Source organism: Larus michahellis, chromosome 2 (assembly GCF_964199755.1).
Source record: "Larus michahellis chromosome 2, bLarMic1.1, whole genome shotgun sequence".
In the NCBI taxonomy this organism is placed as follows: domain Eukaryota; kingdom Metazoa; phylum Chordata; class Aves; order Charadriiformes; family Laridae; genus Larus; species Larus michahellis.
Window position 1 is genome coordinate 41,992,478 of NC_133897.1, and position 26,755 is coordinate 42,019,232.

General features: G+C 38.8%; 1 protein-coding gene across 5 annotated transcripts in view; it reads right to left on the reverse strand.

Moving 5' to 3' along the window:
• The window catches only part of ZNF385D (zinc finger protein 385D), a 438,606-nt gene that overhangs the window by 345,960 nt on the left and 65,891 nt on the right, over positions 1-26,755 (reverse strand). For 3 of the 5 annotated variants that reach the window (XM_074575015.1, XM_074575014.1, XM_074575016.1), the window contains exon 2: positions 3,270-3,548. The exons of 1 other annotated variant lie outside the window; for it this stretch is intronic. In XM_074575015.1, the coding sequence (XP_074431116.1) occupies positions 3,270-3,548 (279 nt within the window). Of the gene's footprint in view, positions 1-3,269; positions 3,690-26,755 lie in introns of those variants that run through there. One more of the 5 variants, XM_074575013.1, reaches the window with a different exon arrangement.

A 26,755-nucleotide genomic window follows, 5' to 3' on the forward strand; every position in this document is an offset into this window, starting at 1 on the left:
TCCAAGTAAGGACACAAGAAACAACGGGTTCACGTTGTTTTTGTGACTCTGCACTGTGTGCTGTTCCGAGGCTGCTCTGCCCCAGGAAGGAGCCGAGCGGGCGTCATAACACTGAAGCTGCCACGCTGACAGATGAGCAACCAGCAAAACTTTTTGAAGTAAATCCGGTTCCATTTGAGTTGTTCAAATTCAGTACAGATACCAATACGGCAGCAAAGAAATGCTGCTTTTAACCCCACAACACACATCATTTATTAATTGCATATTTGCAGAGGTTAATAGGCTTTGCGCTTAATTAACTTACCTTACAAAATTATGTAGAGATATTCTAGTAACATGCTCTGTTATTTGTGTCCAGCAGAAAAAAAGCTACTTCACACAGATTGAAGACGATGACTACAGCGTGACAGCTTTAATTACACAGTCAGTTGCTAATACAGCTGAACCCTACCTCTGTTCGGCAGTCCATTGCAAATTATTTGGGAACAAGGCATGGGCTGTTGCTTCATATAAATCAACCCTCCATTTCTATTACCCCTCATGATATAAAACACACAAATCTGTCCTGCTTTGTGGGAATAATTCCAAAATGAAACAAAACAAGGAGAAGTAACATTTCCAATATTTTTCCCAACCTTTCGATGTACGTTAGTTCCAAGTGCGCACACAACTTTGCAAAGGCACGTACAACCCACAGTACATTCCATGAATCGCTGTATTTGAAAATGCGGTTTTCTTGTGCACAGTTCAAGTACTTCACTCATTCAACATGAGATATAATGAATAACTACTGATGATGAAGCCTTAGAAGACAATCTCATAAAGCAGAGCCTTTACTTAGTTTTACTTTACAGCAGAACTTAGTCTCGAGAATGATGAGACCGTTAACCTGGACATTGAGCATAACAGCTGTCTTCTCTGACAATCAGACTTCCACACAAGAAATACCATTCTCATAAATAAAGCAGCATACTGACATACAATAAACAAACAGTACTATGCACGTTTAACAGTTACCTCAGTTACATCAGTGACCTTTAAAAAGCATCACTTGTGTGCACATGATAAACAGAAAGGGTCAAGTCATAATTTTTTTTGGTCATGGTCATACGTCAGTCGAGCTTGCTGGGGTCTCGTCAACAAAATAATAATTAGTCCGAAAGACATTACCCATATTTCAGATATACGAGTTTTGACAAAATCTATTATTGTGAAAGGTCTGTTACGTTCTGATTTCTACTTGACTTAGAAAAGGGATCTCAAACAGGGTCTCTGTTCAAAGTGAGGGGAGGGTGGTTACTCAAATATTCAGTTCTAACTTTTAGCTAGAAATACTTCATATTGGTCTCTATTTCACTTATAATGTTCATATTTCACTTATAACGTTCAGTTAAAAAAAAAACCCTGAAGTCTCAAAGTTTGGCGACATGGGAAAAATCACTTCCTTATGCTCTTCCCTATGTTATTCTCCCAGTGGAGTGCTACTTTTGATGATACTCAAAAATCTGCCAGATTTGAAAAGCCTCACGTTTCAGGCATCCCCTCAAAATAACTGCACTTTGAAACAAAGCGCTATACAGTCAATCAGCTATTTTCTGACTACAAACGGATGCAGCTACACATGACATAAAAAGGAAGTAAGAGACATGCCTCTGTACTACTACTTTGATCCTCTCTAGAATATAAATGTTGAAGCACGATTGAAGCCTTCTGACACTAATTTCAGCATTGCTTAATTACTAATTCTTTCATTATCATGGATTAAAGCAGAAAAGTGAACTGCAGAAAAACACTTTCTATCATTAGCAAAATTGTTGTGCTAGTAATAACGATAACACAATTTTGTCTTAACTGACATAATAACATTTCACTGTGTTTATTTGGAAAGAATACCTTTGGTTATAGAAAGAATAGATTTGTGGATAACCGTATTGCACTAATTTTGGTGGATAACCATATTGCATTTGTGGATAATCGTATTGCATCAATTAGGAAATCAATCTTTCGTTACACATTTTCACAGCTCCTATGAGTTTTAGTGGTATTCTTCCTAAGCCTGAACTATGAACAGTGCCAGACATTACAGTCCTACCACTTCAAGACAAAATGATTTGTGGTGTTCAGTATTATGGGGGGTTTTCGTTTGCTTTATTTTTTTGTTTGCTTTTTGTTTTAAGGAAATGAGCAACCCCTTGTACACAGCAAAGCACTCGCATCTAACACGCTTCAGCAACATACCCATATTATTCCCAATTCTTAAAGCCAAGACAAAGCACAGATTATTAAAAGACCTCTCATATCCTGGCTAAGAATTAGCGTTCTGCATGTCTTGCAGATAGGGCAGGAAGCAACTCACAGCACAAAATATTAAGCTATGTGTGTGGTCTGAAGAAAGAAAGTCTGGAAGTCTTAAGTACATCATATTAAGACCATCATTTCTGTGACACGGTGCATAGAAGCAGGTAGAACAATACAGTACTACTCTACATAGCACAGCAAAGTTGAGTACTACCTGTTATGAAACAGAGAAAATTATAACATAACATATAACATGCTTTTTTTCTTGTCAGAGACCATCATTTGCCTCTATTATCTGACCTGGTTTTCTACATAAAACCACAAATGTTTTTCTTTGAGGTGTACAATTCACTCTGGTGATAGGAAAACACACCACCTACTACAAAATGCTTTTCGCAAAGCTGTCAACGAAATCAACAAAAATCAAAATAACCTTTGTTCCATCTCTGTCCGACTTCAGTCATGATCTTTAAACAGACTTATGCTAGCTATGTGTTGAACCCGGAATAAGCAAACTAAAGTTAAATGAGTTTGGGACCGTATTTGTTCTTTGTCATGTATTCGTTTCAATGTTTTTTGCAACTGCCTCACATTTATTAAAAGCAAACATACCCCTAACAAATATAACCTTTCTAGTAGACTCTGAAATACAGAATATCACTGATTATGCTGAAAACCATCAAAATGCAAATGGTATGAGAAAGAATTTGAATCAACATCATCACATAAACAAAATATAAAATGAAAACACATGTAACAAACAGACAGTGTACTTTTAGCGATTTGCCAGACGCTTATGCTAGGGATGACCCCAAGCACTCCAAAGTCACCGAGAACATTTGCCTTAACTTCAAAGGATTTGTTGGCTGAATAAAAAAAAATGCTTAGACTCATAAATATTGACATTACTGCACATTGCTGCTATTCTCAGGTCAAAACATGGCAAAAGGTAGAAATATTTTAATGCTTACCATTATCACTCTTTAGATTTCCATTGCTGAGCTGTTTTAACCTCTTCTGATGGGATTTGCCATTGTAGTGGATCTGTGCCTGAGCAGCAGAGTTCAGCTGAATGTTACAAACATTACACAAAGTGAAATTGGTGTGTTTCTTTTCTCTTTCCTTCTTTTCTTCAGTGCCATCGGGTGCTAATTCTTTCTCACCTTCCCTGTCCGGGACAGATGTGAAATCTGAATTGTATGAGTGGTTATCAACTGGTAAAACAGGGCTCCAGGGCTTCTTCATATTTTCTGCAGGAAAAAGAAAAGAAAAGGAAAAAAAAAAACACAACACACACCCATGATGGAAAATTGTTGAATAATACAAAATAATATATGCAAGCTTTCTACATCTGCAAACCAAAAAAGGGCAGGTTCTTTTCATTTTCCTATTTTAACACCACATTCCTGCTCACACGTTTTGCTTTCTGTTCATGTTTTTCAGTTCTGTTCTGTAACTTGAGTAACAGAGTCACAGCCACTCAGGTGCATGTCTTTAAATGTTCAGGGGTATTATTAAATCTCTCACTGGAACCAACCTGTCAGGGGGGTGGGGTTTTTTAGTTATTATTTTTATTATTATTATTTCTATCTTATCCCTTGGTTAGTTTATTTAGGAATTATCCTAAGAAAAGCTACCTTACAAACGCTAAGTTAGAAATCTCAGCAAAGTCTAGATGAAGCTCACGACATCTTAACTGTCACCTTCCCTGGGAAGCTGCGTTGGATGCAGGTGCCCAGGTGCTGGCAGCCGGGGCTGCAGGGTGACCTCCCTAAGACAACACCAAGGGCTGTCCCACGCTGGTGAGAGTCAGCTCCAGGCAGCTCCAGAACTGACCCACTAGTGCCCAAAGTTGAGCCCATCAGCCACACATGTGGCAACTCTGTAATAACATACCTAAGAAAGGGTAAAAACACCGTGCAGCTGCTGAAAAAAACAGCAGAGGAACAGCCCTGTAGACAGTGGAAGAGAAGGGGGAAGAGGCGCTCCAGGCTCTGGAGCAGAGATTCCCCTGCAGCTCATGGTGAAGACCACGGTGATGCAGGTTGTCTCCCTGCAATCCATGGAGGGCCATGGTGGAACAGAGCACGTGGACGTGGCCTGAAGGAAGCTGCAGCCCATGGAGAGAGAGCCCATGCAGGAGCAGGCTCCCAGCAAGGGCTGTGCTCCGTGGAGGTGAACCCACGCAGGGCTGTGCTCCGTGGAGGTGAACCCACGCAGGAGTGGGCTTTCTGGCAGGACTTATGACCCCCTGGGGGACCCATGCTGGAGCAGCCCTTTCCTGAAGGACTGTGCCCCATGGAAAGTGCCCACGCTGGAGCACTTTTTCAAGAATTGCAGCCCATGGGAAGGACCCCCACTGGAGCAGTTCATGAAGGACTGCATCCCATGGGAGAAGCCCCACTCTGGAGCAGGGGAACAGCAGGAGGAGGAAGGTGCAGCAGAGATGAAGTGATATGGACTGACCACAACCCCCAATTCCCATCCCCCTGCACTGCTCAAGAATAGAAGACTCAGGAGTGAAGTTAAGCCCAGGAAAAAGGGGAGGGGGGCAGAGGGACAAAGTGTTTTAGTGTTTTGTCTTTGTTTGTCACCGTCCTAGTCTGTTTTAATTGGCAATAAGTTAAATTAATTTTCCTCAAGTTGAATCTATTTTGCCCATGACGGTAACCCTAAGTACTCTCCCTGTCTTTATCTCAACCCACAAGCTTTTCCATCTCATTTCCTCGTCCCTGCCCTGGTGCAGAAAGGGAGTGAGGGCACGGCTGGGTGGGGGTCTGGCAGCCAGCTAAGGCCAATCCACAACACAAATACAAGTAGTCATTACAGCAGAAATATTTTATAACTGTCTCTAGGAGTAAATCCATAAGTAACACATTTTGATTTTTTTATATATGAAGCATACAATAAATAGGTCAGTTAAAGTCTATGTGAAGGACAACCTATTGTTACATTCCATTACATACACTCCTATATTCAAATACTGCGCTTGACTAATCACTGCAAATTTTTAGCTGTTTTAGCACTTAGAAATGCAAGATTCATTTTTCAAGTTGGAAAAAAAAAATAGGGAGCGGGGAAGTTATTCTGTGTTTCCTATATTTATATATTTTGATGTGTTCCCATTAACAGAAGAAAAAATAACCCCCCTATATTTTAGTCAGCAAAATTTAAATGCTTAGACCTCACTCTTGAGTTTATTAATTAGGTATTTAGCAACCCCCAGTCGCCCCCTCTCCATTTCCCATGAATGCTTTCAAGCCCAAGTCTAATAATCATTTCATAATTTGTCTGGTTCAAAATAGTCCAAAGACAAATAATAAATATGTTCTATTGGTTTCTTATCTTAACCTCCCAGGATTATAATGCAAGGATAGTTAACTTAGCTGCAGCTAATACCAAACTGCAACAACTACAGAAATGAGAAGATAATCCCATCTGCAGAACTTCAAGCGAAACCAATGTAAACATGAGCTGCTGTGATTAAAGGTGAGCAGAAATGGCACAGGTGAAGAAGTGCTCTGCGCACTGCAAACCTAATTTACTATTCGAGGAGCGCAAAATGGTATACCGACTTAGCATCTTGATGAGATCTTTATATAGCATATAAATCTTTAAACTGCTTGTTCTCCCATACTTAGTGAATAAATGAAGGTCTAGCCAAAGATTCTAATCTGTACTTTGAGTGACAAAATTACTGCAGCCTTACATACGATTATACTATTTGGTCTCTAACTAACAAATCAGTCAACCTAGAGACAAAAAAGATGATTGCAGCCACAAAAGAAAATGGGCTACAGATGCCTTTAATCCCAGAATCAGACAAGGTTCAGCAGCTAAAAATAAATCTAAACAAGCCTTCAGATTTGGGTCTGATTACACTGAAATATGGCAAATGATTCTTGAGAGAGCTTCAAATATTGTAAATTTCATCAGCTAAATGTTTTGCCGGCCCTCCCAAGGATTATTGCTTTCCAACCAAATCATAAAGACAAATTTATCTAACGATGCAAATCTAAAACCCATCAATATTCAAAACAGTTTCAATCTCAGTTTTCAGATTTGCTTGTTATCTAATTAGTATTGTGTTCTTTTATGCTAACTAAACCCTATTTCATTTAAGAAAGTACAGAGCCAGTTCTGAGAGGAGCTCTGCACTTGCTGGAGATCAAAACCTCAACTCAACCAGTTCAGTCAGTATTATTATTTCAGCTTCTGTGTATAGTCAACTCTTATCTAGGATTTTAGCTGTCTAAAGCAAGACACAAGAAAGCAGGCTAAAAAATCCATTCCAAAGCAAAACAAAAGAGAAAAAGCAGCAGCATAAAATTAGTTATTTATCAAAATCAAATCTATTATACCAACAGTGATGATAGGAACTTTTAGAGACAAATCACAACCGTCCCATAAGACATTATCGGACTGTGAAAGCTTAGGAAAAAACCTGAGGTTTTTCTACAACAGACCTATAGCGTATTTCTCCTAATGCCAGGAGGCAGTTTCTCCTGAGGAAGCAGCAGCAATCCATCAACCTCTCAGCCTTCTGCAGTTTGTTGGAGATATTGTTCACCCCAAAGAGAGCTATATTCATCTATCTAAAATATTTTCAAATTAAGAAATTCAGTCTTTAATCAAAGCATTACAGGGATTTAGATGACAACATGATAGCAATAGCTTTCCTGAACTGCTCTAGATGACAGTAACTTTTCAGAAATCCCAGCTTATATACAGGCTGTACATTAATATGTATAATCTTTTGCATTGAGAGCATTCCCCACTAGAGAGCAGTATGAATTTAAAATTACAGGTACAATATATCTCTAGACCTATAGTGCTAGTCATATAGCCATGAGATTACTATAATAAAACAGATCTTCTAACCAAGATGTAAAACTTTGTAAGCAAATATAATCTAGTAAATTAAACAAACACTGTACACCATGTGTACATGTTTAATTCCTTTTGAAACATTTACACAGATAAGCTGGCAGCTTAATAAACTGTATTAGCACGTTATAACATCCCTCTAATATTACAATCAAGACAGCTTAATCTATGAGAGTCTTATTTTTGGCATATAGAATACTTCTGTCTTGCATTCTAATCTCATTCCAGAAAAATAAATTATAAAATGCACACTAGATAAAGGCGTGGGAAAATAATAAGGGAAATTACACCTTCGAAATAAATGATTCAAGCATCTACCATTTGATTTGTGCTTTCATTAGAAAGCTGTGATGGCATTAGAGCTGCAATAAATTTTTGCCTTGTGCCGTGTCTCTCGCAAACCTGAAGGAAGAAGGGGATAACATATAACTGCAGACTAGGTGACAATTAGGAAAACAGAAGTTTCAGGAATACATATTACGCTAAAGTCTGCCACCATTTCCTTTACAGATACACAGTGATTTCTGAATATGTAATAGCACTACTAAAGGACTAAGGTGAAATATTACACACCTGTGCAAGCCACTTGAGCTGATGCTGTAAACCAGCATTCCATAGCAGTATTCCATATATTGATTGGACAAAAATGGTATTGAAGAAAAAAAAAATAATAATAATAGTCCCAAACATGAAGACAAAAGACTTTGGAAAAACAGAAGCAGTTTAGGATTAAAACATTCCGAATCCTTCTTACTTAATATTGCTTAAAGGGAAAGGAAATATGGATAGCAAAGGTTAAAGAAGGGAGAGATACCCAACTGACTATAGCTTGCTGAGATACTTTTAAAAATACAATTTACCACTCCAACTAGTATTTTAAAATAAAAAAAAAAAAGTTTGAGAAATCTTGTAAAAGATCTAGCAGTGTTTCGACTAATGCAGACGCAGACTGAGTCTTGCAAAGCAGCACACAGGCTTTCCGTTCACACCTGCATATGCCTGCATCATTGCATACTTCTTTTTTCTGGAATGAAATGTTTAGGCAGCAATTTTGACTGGTGAGGGAAAAAATGCTCAGTTTATTCTACTGGGAAGTTACACAGAATATGGTTAGATGAAAACATTATAATCTTAATTTTAAGAGAAATTTTTAGTTGCTATCCATGTCTTCTTGGTTTGAACTGCTGATGCTTTGTGGAGATGGATAGGCATTAAATGGAAATGTTCTTTCCCTGCCATTATATTATAGAGTTCATCTTGACTGCATTGGTTGAATATCATATAAACAGTCATCAGTTTTGCAGATAACTTTTTTTCCCCCTAAAAGAAAGCTAACTTCTCAACATTTAGGAGCCCCAAGGAAGACTGCAGTGAACTAGAAATGAATGAGCAAGGTAACCAAGAACTCAAAATTTCAAGCCAATTTAAACAGTGCTGTGAATAAATGCTTACATTTATTTTCCCTGGAGCTCTGAACTCAATTTTGGCTCAATGATGCTTACCAGTAAAATGAACTTTGCATGACGTTATAGCTCTGTGAAGTAGAAAACTGTCCCATGTGGAAAACCAGCACAACTACAATTTGTGGTGTTTGCTGGCTTAGCTTACATAGCTACTGCCTGGGGATTTCTCTTCTGAAACGTGCTTGAATGTAAGGGATTAGAAATTACACCCTCCCTGTGAAACAATCCTTACCTTCTTAAACACAAGACAAAAGCATGTTTTCTATTCAAGGATACGGAAAGGAAACTTTGTTTGTTTGTATTACAACTAATCGGTTTATTTCCAGACTGTCTTGTCAGTGTGGAACTATCCCAGTCACTGGCTCTTAGACCCTGTGTACATAATAGTCAAATACGTTGGGTTCATTTAAGAGGCCAATGAAGCATACAAATCCCAGAGTAAGAGACCACTATGCAGGTAAGTCAGTCGTACTCAACACAGACCATTTGCCATTGATGAATGACAGAGTGTAACCTAAAGAATATCTCTTTGGAAGAAGCCACTTCCCAAAAGGTCACTCTGACAAATACATCGTCTTTAATAGCTGAAGGACAGAAGACACCGGCAGGGCATTAAGGATAACAGCCCACTACTTATAATATACAGGGATTTCTAATATTTCATTCCAAAACTGTGAAAATGGCAAAGGAACTTAGGCGGCAGTCATCGAAGTTGCGGATGCTTGAGTCTCATACACCCCTAGACTCTGCAGTCACTGTAAATCTCACTAACAGGGCCTAAGGAAAGAGTCATCTCACTATGAAGTACACTAAAATTATAAATTCAAGCATTTTGTTCTTAGAAACTCATATTCCCCTTCATTTGCAGATGTCTACCCTGTAGATCTCAAGTTAGACAGGATGAATCTCGCTCGTCTGCCACAATAGCCTATACAAACATTAAAAGGACTGAACTTTGGCAGGTAAAAAGAAAACCTGGTTTTTAGATATCAGCAGATATCAATGTATATCAACAGATAACAGCTGCTTCCAAAGAAACTGTTGCTAAAACAATGTTTAAGAAAAAAAATAAAATAAAAACCTATCACTTAGCAAGATCCTCTCTCTAATTATCACCTTGTCAGTTTTGGAGGAATGATAACATTGGAGGAATGTTATCAGCACACTACACAAAAGCCCCTCTGACAATCTTTTTGAACATCACAAATCTGATGCTGTATCTTTCAGCTGATAGGACGTTACTGGTTGATGTCAGTCATGGCAGCAGGGTGACCCTTGTGTCGGCCTTTTAAGAAACAATTCCACACTGTGAGCCCATATATGTGACAGGACCCTCCCCCAAACTGGTTATTTGTAGGCTACAGTCTTCCTATTTACCTGTTACGCTATTCGAAAAATCCCTGCTGCACCTGTGACCTCTTTAAGAAGAAGCCAGTGACAGCTAATTTGGCTTTGCAACCTCTAGATTGACCTCGCTGAATAAAATGTTGGCTCTAGAAATTTGTTACTGGGAGAAGCTTAAAATGAACATATTGCCATCTATTTTATACATGGATGGAGGGGGCAGGACAGCCTGGGGACAGATCAGGAATACAAAAATAAAATAGCTTTTGCTTCGTCTCTTCCGCCCCCTGTTATCACTGGGTGATGTGGTCCCCACACTGTAGCCTTTTGGTTTTGATCAGGGTTGCACCTGCTCTTGGTTTTGAGCCCAAAGCAATTTAGGTCATGAATGGTGTATTTTACACATTGCTGCTGCGGCAGTTACAAACATACAATGAGATGGATGAACAATGGGAAAACCGTGAAAGGGCACTCACGGTGAAAGCACTGCATCTCTGAAACGCAGCTCCCTCCCAAATGACCCAAGTAACCTTCAGGATACGCTGCAGGACTCATCAGTTTTCTCTGGATGGATGAATAAACGTCATTTCAGCGGAAGAGCTACTGGGGAATGGGAACCTACTGGGATTGGAAAGGCTTTTTTAAAAATAATTGATTTTTCAGGACGTCCTTTGTTCTGAGTCTTTCAGATTTTGCTGTCTTCCAGATGAAAATTAAATGCAAAATAGCATATAATACAATAAAAGCTGATGTGAAAATCTGGAAAATACAAGCATTAAGTAATATTACACTGTTGGTACGCTTTTCTACTAAGAGTTTTAGGATTGCAAGAATAACCATCACTCGTTTCTAAAAAGCAAGGAAGAGTTTGTCAGGTCATGCACCCAAGAGCTAAATTACTAGTCAGCGATAAAATTGCGGATAGAAGCCAGTATTTCTTGTTGCTGTCTGTCTCATACAGTGTGCATCACATCTCATTTGAAGACACTATTTGCCAAATTTTCTCTCAAAAATCCACAGAAAATATAGTAGAAGAGGTACCTCAGGAGGGGAAAAAAAAAAAAAGTCAGGGAGAGAAACACATTTTCCTGTTTATTGTTTCTCCATATCCTTCCAGCTCCTCCAAATTTGATCGCTGCTGCTAGCTGTTATACCACTTCAATCATCCATGTGAATAATAAGAAAATCATAATCATCATGGTCTCAGGTGATTTTTGCAAAGCTTACGAGGAAAATAATCTCTTGAGCAAAAACTGCCTCAAGTGAAAGAAATAAAAGCAGGTTCTCCCCACACGTTTATTGCCTGGGGCAGGTGGAAGGAGACCAAGGTTATTTGGGGTTGGAGGGCTTTATAACTTAATGTCTATGTCCTGGGACTTCTCCCAAGAAATGCATCTCTGCAAACCGGACCCTCTAAGAGTAGATTTTTATCCATCTGAAAAAGGCTCATTGTATATTCGTATACCTTGAGCAATAGCGCAGAAAATAAAAGCCTGGGCTTTTGTTTTGTTTTGCCGGGAGAGCACTTAAATCTTTCAGGAAAGGCTGCATTTCAATACAGCAGCAAATGAACAGACTCCAGCCTATCTCCCGTCACAGCCACGCACACTTAAAGGAACTTACAGATGAACTAAACAGAAAAAGTTCATCATTTCTTGGTTCAGCAGTTCCCTCATGCCAGAAGCAACCAACAGACATCTCATAGTCTCAAAATATACTGCAGTCATTTTTTTAATTGAGTTCTATAAAAAGAGCTAAGCACTAATCAACACCATATGTTATTCAATTAGCTAGTAATACATATCTATTTCTCAAGCCTGTGCTAACATAATGGAGCACTTTGGGTGGTTTGGAACTATTTAAAGGCCAAGTAATTAATTTGCAAACATCAGCTTCTAAAATCTGAGCAGCACTACTGTGGTGACTTACAGCCGGAGCCAAGTCATGAAAACTCCCTCATCTGCTTTTTATTCAATCCGTTTTCAGAGACAGTCTTTGTGAAGACAAAGATTTCTGCCGAAAATAGGGCCAAAGATAAACCTGGGTTCAGCTGCGTGGCTGGCACCCAGGCTCGGAGGGATGCTCATCCCATGCAGGTAAAGCAGGCTGTTTGCGCTGCCCCACCGCCCTCGCCGTCAGCGGTGTCTTGTGTGCAGCCCTCCTACAGAAGGCAGTAGTTAAAATGGCAAAAGGCATAGCTAGCACAGCTATGAAGGCTCTGCCTACCAAGAAAATTTCTTGTTGCCATGCACCCTGAAGTGTATTACGTTTTCCATATTCTCAATTTCCACATTTGGGAATTCCACTTGCAGCCTCCAAACTCCTGTCAACAGCACTCTTGAGTTGGCTGGGCTCAAAAAGAAGGCACAGAAGCGACCGATTGCCATTCGCGCTGCCTCTATAAGACAAAACCTTGGTCTTAGTATTTTTTCTGAGAAGGCAGGCAGTCAGTACAGGTTTTAAAGGTCGGGGGGGGAAAAAAAAATGCAGATTTTTCAAGTTACTAACACTGTGCAACATATAAATTAGACAATTTAGCAGAGTCCAGAGATGTAAAGAAAAAAAGATGTGCAAAGGGAAAAGATGACAACTGATCTTTTTCTACAGAACTGCTAAAATTTTGCAGGTTTTGGAATTACCTTTCATTTCATAAATAAAAGTCGCCTCTTTCAGCCCCTCTGGATCAACTGCCTGACATGAAATCAGCCTACAGCCTGTCATCCAGATATCCTCTAAGTGCCGTATTCCACCTTAAAGACCTTTAGTCTTCCTAGTACCTAAATATCCAGTCAAATCTTTATATCTCAGCAGAAAGTAAGAACATGAACAGTTGTTTGGGCATAATGAGCAACTAATTTTTGCAGACAAGTTCTGTTCTTAACACTCCAATACAACCACCAGCTACCACTGTATCCAAACAGGGAAGTTTTAAAACATCCTTAAGTTTCAGTTAGTGCTTGTTTCTATTTTGTTAATAGGTTATCTCTTTAGAAACACAAGTGAGTTTGTTTTTTGTTTTTCCTTTTTTCACTAAGTATTTTGGCAATATGCTTATGAAAACACAGCTACAAAATGAAACAGAAAAAGAATTAAAAGGCAAGTTGCATGAATGAGCTCTGTGAGAATTCTGCTTAAAAAAAGAAAAAACATCCCCCCCCCAAAAAAAAAAACCCACTGCAGAATAAAGAATGATAATTTTGAGCCAGGTAGTTCATCCCCTACAATCTTTGTCATGCATATAAAATGCGGCCATCAGACACTGAAGAAAATAAACTGGCAATAAATGTAGTCATGGTGGGGAAGAGGAAATTAAAGGTCACAAGCAAGGGATTACTAAAATTCACTTTTTTTTTTCTTTTCAATTTAGGAGGATTGTCATAAGTTTCTGTTTTGTACTTTTTTTTTTCCCACATAAGCAATTTCAAAATTATTTTCTTGTAGTTTGCAAGATAATTTTTTAAGATTGCCAGAGTTCTGTGATTTGAGTTCTCAAACCCCCTCAGGCCCTAGGAAATAGCAATGTTTACCACATAGAAAAACAGTCAAAAGTTAGACGTTAATCTCCCCCTTCTTGTTATACTTTTGTTTTGGGTAGTTGCTATGTGGATATTTTTTAAACAAAAGGCCTTTAAAACAAAGGAAGTAAGGAGGAGCAAAAGAGCAATTTTTGTGCTTCAATCAGTTACCATTTGGAAATGATCAAACGACATATTGTATGTTTTGTCTCCCTGTAAATGCACTTCCACAAACACCAGTGTTAAAAGAAGCTTGAGGAATTCAGGCTTATATTTGAATATTATTTATTTATACCTTTACAGAATTAATTGTTTTTTTCAGATTATCTGTTCATTAAAAAACATTCAGGTAGCTCTGGCAGCATTTACAAGCGTAGGGATTTTTTTATGATTATTTTATTGCTTCATTACACCCACTGGGCCATTTAGTGTTGAATTTAATAGAGAGCAGACCATTTTCCAAGCAATGCAAACACATCAAGGTGAAAGTCTGTTGTGTTTGGAAAGGTTAGCAGGTGCTTTTGCAAGTGCATGTGAAAGTTAATTGTCATTTATCTTATTCTTGCACTTTTGGATTGCATACCCTTTAACAAAGAGGATGTATTTAGTACAGCATTCATGGCAACAGGAATATAATTCCTGCTAGTTTACAGCATGTGTTTATTTGGGGTAGATAGTGCAGTTTTAGTTGAGAAGCGTAAACATATTGTATACAACTTAAAAAGTATATTGTCTGTCATATCCTGACAGCCAATGTCTTTGTTATTGTATCTGAGGCACATATAATGTTCTTTCATGTCAACTATACGTTTACCTCAATCTCTTCATCAATATTAGGGACTTAGAGATAAATATCTAGAAAACCAGACTATCCTTGAAATGAATCAGTAAAAAAAATCTGAAAGACAAATTGGGAGATCCGGACCTTTTCATGTTGCCCCAGGATGACACAGTGTCCTACAGCAGCAGCTAAAGTCTTTTCTTACAGTCACACAAGGCCAACATAGGGCTTTGCTTATAGGCTTTATGTTAAAATAATTCCCCAGCTGCATCTGTGTCACATTTCTAATAACCTTTTCATCACGCTACCCAGATGTAATGCATTTACAGAAATGCTTATACATCAAAAATAAAAACGTGCAAAAGGAATCTAATTATTGAAAAGAGAAACTGGCATGATATTTTTTTTTTTTTATTTGGGATAAATGCGGGTGATTCACTATTAGTGAATGCAAATGTACTTTCAAGGTACGATTGCTATGGTCTCATGGGGTAAGTGTACGTCCTAGCGTACATCCAGGAAAACATATCAGGACCTAGCAGGACTTACCAAGCAATGAGATATTGCAGTAACTTATTCCTTGCATTACTTTCCCACAAGTGTAATTCACTCCTCTGTCGAATCAGATGTGGAAAATGAGGGTAGGAGACATTGGGGAGAACTTTTTTATATTCCTTTATGAGCTACACACATGAAAATAGCTTTGAGGATAAGTATAAGGGAAGGGTTTGAAATGATTTCTGTAAGTTTTTATTGATCCAAGTTCTCTGAAATACGTTAACTATTTACAATTTAGACACACACAGCTCAGTAATAAAAATATGGAAATACAGGAAAACATGGACAAACTTGAGACTTCAAGCCAATACCTCCTCTCCGACGCAGGGAATGCTGCTTCACTTTGCTTGTAAAAATCAAGCCCTGTTTGAAATTGGTGATTTTACAAGATAGTGCAGCAATACCTTCCAAAATCTCGAAAATTACCAGAGAGGCCCAGGAGCTTAACGGACACATTAACCAATGATGGTGTCTTACTATTGCTCAAATACAAAACAGCCTCCTAAAATAGGAAAGGTTTTCAGTTTTGCAGAAATACATACATATATTTATATATCTTTTCTGTGCAAAGTTGTCTTGGACCACTGCCTTCAGGATTCCACCACCCTATTATTTTTTTGTTACGCTTTATACGGCATGGGTTGCTAACAATTAAAAGGCATCAGCGCTTACTTCTGAAACACCCTCACATGATTGGAAGCCATTTTTGGTCCTAAAAAAACATATTTCTGGAAAAGAATCATGCAAAATATGGGAATAACAGCACACACAGACAGAAAGTAGGATGGCTGATGTTTTCCAGCCTTCTCTGGGAGACCTTCCCAGCAGTAATTCTGTTGCACTTTGCGGCAGATGCTTATAACGCGAACCCAGAACTGCTGCTCTTGGGAAGCCTAAGCGCTTTGCTCAGCCACTGTGTTCTGCAGTATCTACTGCTGCTGAGCCTGTAAAATATTTCCAGCTCTGCTGGCTCCACCGGCCACCTGCAAACTCCCTCGACCCAGCAGGGTAGGCTGAAGCTGTTGAAAACCTCTGAGAAGTCATGCATGGTAGAATTTAAAGCTCTGCAAGACCTATGAAATTTCTTCCTTCAGCCATGCTGACTCAAATGAAGAGGCTTATAAACTCTATTAAACATAGGACACGTTTATAAAATCCCTGGGACTTTCATGACTACTTAATTTTTCAGAATAACAGCTCAATTTTGCATTAAAATATTCGTTAGCACTGAAGGTCACGTAAGACTCCTGAATAAAATATATATGAAATTTTCAGAATTAACTCATTTTGAAACATGGTTTTATGACAAAAGGTTAGAAGACGTCACAAAATATTAAGTGGCCCAATATTTCAAGTTTTTTTTAACTCAGAATTACCACCTCTGATTAACCCCATCCCTCATCATCTAAAACATTGCACCTCACTGGACATGTACAAGACTTCAATCGAAATGAACTTTTTCGGAAAAGTTAAAGAAGTGTTAAATATGAGGGTAGTAGTGACCCTTAGCTACTTGCAGAGCTTTTACAATGTGGCACTCCTTCCACTAAAAACCAGACTGAATCCATTTTCCTAAAAGGTCAAGATAAACATGCTCCTACAGAGGTGCAAGTCGGGATGACAGCCATTGAAGTCAGTGGCATTACATTGGCACAAAAACGGTGCAAGGAAAGCAGAATCAGATCCCCATTTTCCTTCTACCTGGAAATTCATACAGTGATTTCAGCATCTCGGCAGTCACCGGTGATTTCAGCATCTCGGCAGTCACCATAATTTCTGCTGTTCTTGCTATGCATTATAGAAACTGTCAGTTTTTAAATTTATGGTATCTTTTACAGCTTGGGTTAAAGAACACTTAAAGCACTTTCAGTGTTTGATATACCTCTACTCTAGAAGAATAGAAATGAGGCTCCGTTATTAATTTAGACCCAGACTCTGCACACTAGCAGTCTCAGGGAATTTTAATGGGATTACCTGCATGAGTAAGAACTTCTTATATGACAAAAGCTTTGCAGGATCGCAAAGCTTTTCTAATCAGAAAAGGGAAACATTTAATGATGAGAAAGTACAAAGATTACAATAGCTAAAACTTCGTTGTTGACTGTATGACTCACAAGGCTGCAATCCATTCACTATTAATTTAATGAATATCTGACCAATCAGCTGGTTTTAGTTTCCTGAGAAGATCCATTAAGGTAATAAAAATCCAAGTGATGTAAAATTACTACTTCTATTGTAAACCTTGATATTGTCAGCTTTGTTTCTTCCCTGAAAAATTTCTTCTTTAATAGAAGAAAAATTGTTGAACTATGGGCAACGGAGATAAAAAAAATACACCTCTCAATACACATTCATTTACTTTTGTTTCAATTTTATGGCATTCCATTTGAAATCTTTGTCACATTTTCATTTTGTTTGTCACAGGGGCATATGAAGAGAAACCACTGCGCGCAAGCAAAGCCATCAAAAACAAAGCCTAAAACCAAACAACTGAACGAGTGACCTTCCCCTAAGCCACTGCACACAAGAGACTACTCCATCCTACCTCCTATTTCTCTAGTTTAGATAAAATCATCATTCTTTTACTTAGCATTATTTAAATCCAGCGCAATAACTGTCAGGAGCAAATGGGAATGGCTTACCTTGCAGTACAGCAGTGTCACCCACTTCAGTATGCCTTGCTCCTACAGTACATACACATCTGGAACCAACACACACTCACTGTCATCAACTGCTTTTCACAAATCACTTGATTATTGATCACTACGCTTATCGCTCTTCATTGACTGCGCCTCATTCCACATTACTGCTCTCCCGCTGCTTCAGCAAATTCTGAAACTTCTATTGCAAAGAGAATTCACACAGAAACCAAGGCAGTGATCCTTTACACTGGATACTTCTCACTATATCAAGACTTTCTGCAGTGATCTGCATTTATTTAATAAAAAAAATAAAATCATTTTTCCATTACAGTTGCAAGCTCTTTTCCCAGCCACCCCACCCCCCGTAGCACACTATGATTTATATCTTTACTACTCTATAACAGACATGTTTTTTCAGTATTGAAGAATTCAAAGATCTATAACACACAAATAACCAGCCACATGGCTTTGGGAAGATAATCATTCTGAATGGCCACCAACCACTGGGGAGACTACAAGGACTTCTTTTTGAAACATCACCCACCACAAAGCCCACTTCTTTCAGTCCTGCCAACTAACTTCAACTCTTGCGTGTGATAAATAACTGCGAGAAGGACAGGGAAGTTTATTTGTTGTATGTACTTCACATATAGGCAAGTGTCCTGGTTTGAGGTAAAACATAACCAATTTTCTGATTTGTAATTCTACTTTTTAGCTGGGCCTTTTCTAACTGACTAAAGCCTGAAATTAACCGCATATTGGTCAGAAACTGTTCACTCCCAGAGTGATAAGACCTGATGATACCAAGGAATGGTACGCACAGAGGCTCTTGCTGATGCTTATTGCTGTAACAACCAAGGTCAGCTAACTTCGCTGTTTGCCCTGTTAGAGGGTCGGAAGCGGAGAAGCGTAGAGGGGTCCCACCCGCAGGGAGGAGCGGACGGGACAGGTGACCCAAAACTGACCAACAGGGTATTCCATCCCAATGCATCACGCTCAGTATAAAAGCTGAGGGATCAAAGGGGCAAGGGGGTTCTGACTTGTCTTTTCTTCAACGGCCGACGCCTGAGGAGGACCCTGTCTGTTCGTCTGCCTTTGATCCCGATCTGAGCACTCCTGACTCTAGTTCTGGAATTCAGCTCCTGTCCATCGCTGACTCCAGTCTGGGACTTTCCCTGTGTCTGCTGGTGACGCGATCGTCATCCTGGGAGCTGGATACGGTTTTGTATATATTGTATACTTTTTTCTTTAATTTTTATTATTCTATTATTATTTACTATTTTCTTATTTATTATTATTTTCATTAAAGTGGTTTAATTCTTTTTCTAAACTCATAAATCTCCTTATCTCTTCCTCTCCTCACTGGGGGGGGGGGGGGGCGGCGGCCGGCATCTGTCATTCTGCTTGGCCAATCCACCCAAAACCACAACAATAATTAATATATATACACACACATACATACAGATATACATATCCAAGACTTTTGAAAGAGGTATCAACAGGGTCATTTGAGCAAACCATTTGGGGTCAAAACCACCGGAAATTTGCTCACAAAAACTTGGCCAAACCCAACATTTTTCACACAAACAAGGTGACAATGTTCTTTTCAACCTTCCTTGCACAAACTTAAATTTTAATGAGAAAGAAGAGCTAAAAGCCTCTGTGTCCTTTGGCCCAAGCAACACCAAGTCATTATGTTTCAAATTTTGTTCTCTACAAGAACGTGCTCACATTACAGCTGATTAGTACAGCCAATACCACAATCACCTACAGGTGAACAGGTGCTCAACACTGTTACGGGTTTAAGGCAGGAGATGAAGCAACCACCACTTTTCCTGCTGTCACCATTTCAACCATCAAAAGAGATACCAGAAGGTGGGTGGATTTTCTCTGAGAGCAAGCCTACCAGAAACACAAATGCCCAGTGGCAAAGTATGAAATGAAAGAAAGCAGCCAACAGCCTAGCTATGAGTAAGTCTCACAGTGTGTCATGGTTTAACTCCAGCCAGCAACAAGGACCACGCAGCTGCTTGCTCAGTTTGGATGGGGAAGAGAATCAGAAGAGCGAAAGCGAGGAAAAACTCGTTGGTTGAGATAAAGACAGTTTAACAAGTAAAGCAAAAGCCATGCACACAAGCAAAGCAAAACACAGAATTATTCACTGCTTCCCATCAGCAGGCAGGTGTTCAGCCATCTCCAGGAAAGCAAGGCTCCATCACACATAATGGTTACTTCGGAAGACAAGTGCCATCAACTCCGAACATCCCCTCCTCCTTCCTTCTTCTTCCCCCAGCTTTCTATACTGAGCATGACGTCACATGGTATGGAATAGCCCTTTGGTCAGTTGGGGTCAGCTGTCCTGGCTGTGTCCCCTCCCAGCCTACTCACTTGCAGCAGCAGAAACGGCCTTGATTGCTTAGCAACAATCAAAAACAGCAGTATGCTACCAGCACCATTTCTCATCCCAAATCCCAAACATATCCAGCTGCTAGTTAAGTCAACTCCATCCCAGCTGAAACCATAACACAGAGGCATAGTATTTTGTCACACCTGTGAACATAGCACAGGATTTTCTTCCCCTGAGAGAGCATTTTGTCACCAAAAGTATTAGCACTGACGAATGACGACCCAAGTTCCTTTTATTTCTGCCTGCAGGAGCCTTTCACTCACTATAAAGATAAAACCCAACTACCTTGACAAAACGTACAATCAAACATGGTAAATTCTGGCATAAAACAACGCAATGAAACCAAGTTATTTCATCCCTGAGCTTTCTCTCACACAGACTTTGCAGAGTTCATTCCTTTAAATATGAACTTTTGGGCTCCACCGATTTGCAGGAGTAAGGAACAAAGCAGAGGACCCCAGAGGCAGACACCTGATGGTGTTACCTAGCTCCATAACCAGTCACATTTCTGAGCATGCGTGCAGGAACTTTCTGTTATCACCATACAGAACAAGAACCCACTCTTCTAATGGTTCATCAGTAAAGGCAAAGAAAAAAAAAGGCGGGGGGTGTACATATATAAAGAAACGCAACTAGAGGAAATCCATTTTGCTATTGTAGAAGTTAGCTTGGTAAGGTTTAGTGTCCATTTTAATTACAGTAACTATAAATTGTGGGATGTTCAGATCTTAGAACTGCACTTCAGGATTATGCCAAGGAACAAACAGAAAAGAGAGCACTATAAGGCTGACCTTCAGGAAACTCATGAGGTCAAAACTCATATTTTCTTGACAGTCCCACGGGCTACCTCCTTGCAGACACTCAATTTGATTCTGATTTCTTCTTTATGAGCAACTCTGCATTAAACTTGGCCAATACAAGCATTCAATTTTTTAAACAAATGCAATGTCCTTAGCTATGGCTACGTGACATGCCAAAGCTCACTAGTTTCTCACGTTTGTTTTCACACTCACTTTCACAATTGTTCCTCACTCTACTTTTACATCATTTCCACTAAGCTCATTGCTTGTCCCAACTCAATGTTGTTAATCGCTCACATAAGCTTCCCCAAAAATACTGCAAAGGTAGCTTTATTCACGGAGCACCTATTTTTCATGCTTCTTCCCAGTTCTTCATATCAAACAGCTGCGTCTGAAGCTGACCATTTACATTAGCCTGCAGAAAAGTCCTGTCCCACCACCCTCCCAATTAGTCCAACAGCCCCAACCGCTTCCATACTGTGAAATACAACCCCCCTTCTCTAAGCGGATTCATTCCACAGAACTCTTCACCACAGAAACTCATCACATAGAACAAGTACTTCCTTTAAAGGAGAACACTCTTATTTAGACATATTCATAACTTTTTAAATCTTGTACCAGCATGAAAGGCACAGTTCAGAAGCAGAAAAAGAACATGCAGTCTAGAATTGCATTATTGTGAAGCCGAAAGATCTGTCATTTGCATTGCAAAAGGTATTATTTTCTTGAAGTACACTGAAAGAAACATGCGCCATCTAAAAAAAGAAAATCGTTTGGAGAGAGTGCCTACAGAGACAAAAGCTTTCTGCACTCACAAATACAGCCAAAGTGTCTTTAAATTAAATGCATTATTAGAATACAAGACCAAGATACAGATAACATCATAAAGTACTATAATAAGTTAGCACTGAAAATAGCAGTGAAGTTGGGAAGATTAGACACATGCACTGTTATATTTTCTTCATTACCTGTTGGATCTTCAGGAAAACACCTTAAAGAACAACACTCAGTGCTGCCAGCAGCAACCTTGTTGAAAGCCTTTTACCATATCTGTAAATCTTGAACAATTCCTGTCTGCATCCAGACAAAACCACTTCAGTCAATCATGCAATTGCCAAGTGCAGTAGGAGGCGAAACTTGAATTCATGCTTTTGGGCTCCTAACTTAGCACAGTTTCTAATGCTAATGGACAATTTCTCTCCTCTCCTTCAAGCCCCCCCTCTGCTCTTCTCTTCCTTTTCTACCCAACGTTATTTTTCAGATCATTGTGCTTTTAAGGAAAACCGACAAATATTTTTCTTGTTTGAATGTCAGAGTATTTTTTGTTAGCACGATACTATGCCTAGCATGAGGGAAGTTCAGCAGTGTGTTTCATAGCCTCCTTTTCCCTTTTGTTTGCTATTTAAAGGGAAAATACGTTAGAAGTCTATTCAATTTTCTGACACTTGATAATTCGGTAAGAAAAAATACAACAAATATCCCAGAAAAATGGCAGATAAGTTCACGATCATTGTCATCTAGTGCTTTCTATCTAGGAACAACAACAACAAATCCTAGGAATGCCCCAAACACAAAAGGCATATGTTTAGGTAAAGGTTAATGTTTGAATTTTGGATATCATATTTTAGAAACTGAATGTATGCCACAGGATGGAACTCTTCTGCCTGAAGAGATGATTTACTCCTCAAATACACTGGTCTTCCCCAAGGAACTGCTGAGTAATTGCTATGTCTAGTATTATTCAGTACAGTGCCTATATCTGAAGTGAAATTTTTTAGGACATTAATAAAACTTTGACAGGATTGTTGTATTTTTTGGACCATCTCTTCTTAAGGGGTAAGATTCTCAAAACGATGCCCAAACTTGAGGCTAAACCCAAAACAAAACATATACCTGCAATTAGCACGTTCTGTTGATTGTTTTAGCCTAACTTATACTGGTATTTCTTAAAAAGCAATCACTATATAGTAATTAAAAGACTATTTTATCATAAAAACGTCACTACGTAAGGGAAACATGCAAATACTTCTCAGTAGTTACATGGACTTTAAAAAAAAAAAAGACGTTACATTTGGCTATTTTATGGCATAAAATTTTGAGTCATTATAAACGTGAAATTATCGTATTAGGACACTTATCCAAATGTATTCACCAGACAACAGTACAGAGTGTCTCCTACATCTGCTAGAGAGATTTGGAATCCATTTATTGGTACTGTAATGTGTACTAAGCACATTCTTCTGCATTGCTCAAAGAATACTTTGTTCTTTAATTTAATCGATTAATTAGCTAGTATTTTCGGAGCGCTTTGAACATTTAACCTTCTCCAGAATAGTTGAGTGCTGTTACCAAAACAGCATGGGACAGACTTTTCTAGACTGCAGGTATATGCATCTTTTCAGAGGTTTAAGGATTATTCAACAACTGAGAAGTTAGTGGTAGGTGAGTAATAGAGAGAGTATAGCTACTTGACAGGAAACATTTTTCCTTAAGGATTACGGACCAAAATTAGAAAACTATTAGAAAACTCATCTATTTGTTTCTTCTACACTCTTTCCCTGGATTTTGTTTCACTGGTTAAATTCGGGAAAATATTGTATCATTTGTTTTGAATGGACTTGATCCTATTCGGAATTCTTACAACGCGCTTCAACCCAACTGAGGGACAATTGTCCCTTCTTGTGCAAGCGCAGAAAATGTAGAAAACCTGACTGACCTTTACAGGCACCAGAGCAAAGATCGGGATTTTGTGGACTCGGGCAGCCCTACAAAGAGGAAAGCATTCCTAACATTTGAGAACCAAAACCAATGCACACAGGGACTAACCAAAACTGCTGCTGTAACAGAGAGGTGACTAGCCACACAAAAGGGCTCGCGATCTACAGCGCCCATGCAGTTCACTCCTTACCCGCCATGCACCACGCCGCCCCAGGGCGGGCAGCTAAGAGCGGATGGGTTGGCAGATGAGTCATTCCCTGACCTCAGATGAATCATTCCCCGACCTCCTCCTCAGTCATTTCCATCATACGCTAAACTCTGCTCGTGATGTTGTCAATATCATCTACCAAAGGCCAACACAAACCCTCATGCATACACAAAGCAAACAACCCTCCTCCTAGTAATAAAACTACACCTGGGAGTTCCCCCAATCTCAATTACTTCAGGCCTTCAAGAGAAATAAAGTTATTTTTGTAAATTATTGTTTATTGTTTCTACTCTAACGAAGAATTTTAATTAGGCTCATCTTAATTATATTGGTACGCAGTACTTCCAGCGTGTGTTGTCTGAACTCTGCCTAAATCAATACCACCATTGTGCTTAGCATCATCTTCTACAGAAACAGCAACTCTGCTTGCCTCTAGACAGACTCTTTCAAATACAGTTACTTAACAGAAGAGGATGTCATGCAGGTTTCCCAACACAGGCATAAAGTCCAAACCTCCTGGGGAAGGGTGAGAAGAGAGAGACATGGAGTAACATCAGCAGCAAAGAATTTGACATGTCAGCTTCCTAACTCCCCGTTTTTTATAACAGAAATGCAGGTCAGAGACAAGGACTGAGGTGGAAGAGCGCTCTTTGAACAGCTCACTGTCTACAGAAGTTTATTTGGTTCTTTGCCTAGAATTCGGTAATCAAATTTTACTGAATATGTGAAAGTCTCCAAATCAGTGGGGAAAAAACCCATAACTGGTGAACACCAACCCTCTTCAGAAACTGAAACTCAGGAGTTTGGGCTTCAGCATACATTTAGCTTTAATTTCTATGGTTTCACATCTTCCGAGGTTTGATTTAGTAATTCTTTCCAAATCAAAAGCATAAAAAAAGACTATAAGGAGAACATATTAAATTCAGTCCAGGTTCACAAACCTTGCTGAACTTGGGCTTGGCTTGTCTCATATCGAAACACAACTCAATTGCCCTAGCTTTTCATCATAAAAGTCTTTAAAGAGCTTGCTCTGAATGCAGCAATTTGATTTAAAATACATTAAATCCACACTAGAGGCTGACAAAAAGGATCAAAAGAAATTTAAGTCATATTATTCAAATTTCAGAGATATCCAATATATCCCAGTAAACATCAGTTCTTCAATGTCAGCACTTAACAGCAATCGTAACACTTGTTTTATGCATCTTATTGAACACACAGAGTATTCTAGAAGGAAGTTTCAAGGACAGGCATTTCACCCTCTGCCTTGGCATTATAGAGTAAAACATCCCAGAGAGCAAGAGGCCCTTTTCTGCCTTTTCAGAATACATTTCCACTAATTATTTACCAATCAGTCAAAAAACCCAAGAAGGGTTCTTCCCCCAAATCATAAATTCAGATGAAATCATATTAAATCTGTGACAAAAGAAAACTATAAAAATAAGTGAAAATGACTAAGTTTTAGGCATAATTTAACTGTATGTTGCAGTATGATCCTGCAGATACAGATGTGACACGAGTTCTTCTGCAACCAAGAATTTGGTTGGTTGTTTCATTCCTCGAGTTCCTTCTTATTCCACTGAAAATAATAGTCACTTGGGGCTTAAGTCTGGGTTGCATTGTTCCTCCTTCTGGCAACTATTTATTGTTCTTCCTCTTTTTGAGAGAATCTGAAGTGATATTAAAGTGGGAATAGTGACCCAGAGAGTACAATATTAGCCATGTTCCCATAAAACACAATCATATAAGGAGTATAATGTTTGTACTAGTACAATACCTTCTGAAGTGTGTTACACTCCATACCTTTTTGGGAAAATCAGTGATTGCATGTAACATCTAATCAAAGATCCACTCTACTGTAAAAGAGCAATTTCTCTTCAATTTTCCACTTAGTAATTCAAAAACCTCTTTTGAATGTCAACTGCTGGCAATTTTTTTGCTGGCTATAACTTGGTCAGAATAAAAAAAAAATAAAATCATTAGCATGTTAATAACTTAGTGTCTCTAAGGGGTAGTTAGATGGTCCTACATCAGAAAAAGCAGCTTCTTTTTCAGCCCTATTCTTAATTGTAAAGTGATTATAATTTACCACAACTTCCTAGTTTCCTTTATTTCAATTCGTGGAGAAGGATTTATCAACAGGCAGCGTGCAGGCCTGTCATAGTTCCAATAAGAGCAGCTCACTGAGAAATTTTCACATCCATTAAGATGCAGAAAGGAAAAATCAAGAACTTCACATGTGCAAATATGAAAGTGGACAGTCTCTAACAAAACTGCAAGAGGAAGTTATCTAGACAAAATGTGGTTGCCTGTATTAAAATACAGGCAGGTGTCTGGGAGTAGCTTTCCGCGCTTGCTAATATATTATAATCAAATCAGCTTATACATCAGATTTCATGCAGTATCTCAACCCGTTTTTAACCTTTGCATAGTAAATGGCTTAAGATATGAAAAGAAAGCAAGCTATGTCCACATCCTTACACAAATCAGTTATTGTTCATATACCCAATCTCATGCATGTCACTTGTCAACAAGGAAATGAAAGGCATGTTCATAGTAAAGGTTTTGTCAATACTAGGGTATGTTATTTTGTGGGATTAAGAAATGGATCACAAACGGATTCTATCTAATAGAAGAAAGTGGATATTTAGGATACATAATGGTGATTTCAATGTCTATCATTTTATTTGAAGGAACAACATATAAATGCATAATTTTGCACAAAACATCTAACAAGGCAGATTTTATTGTATTTTTTTCCCTTTTTTTTCCTTTTTGATCATTAAAAATGAGTTTTCATTAATCTACAGGTCTACTGCATTCATACGTGTATTTTTTGGACAGAAGCGAGGTGTTCAAAGGAGACTTTCAAGGGCATAAACAACAGTCATCCTGTCCCTATGTATAGGAAGCAGTATAGCGCAGCTGTTTCAGCAGAGTATTCATGAATTCGGCTAATATTTGGAGTAGAGAACACTCAGCTGCTTGCTGCTGTGGCCCACTCTTCTCCATGGCCTTACCTAATGGTATGTTCCTGTATTCACGCAATTTGTGCAGTTTACCTAACAAATTGCACTGATCGTGGAGTTTTGACTCACCTTAGTATCTCGCCTTTATCTTACAAGAAACTGAAC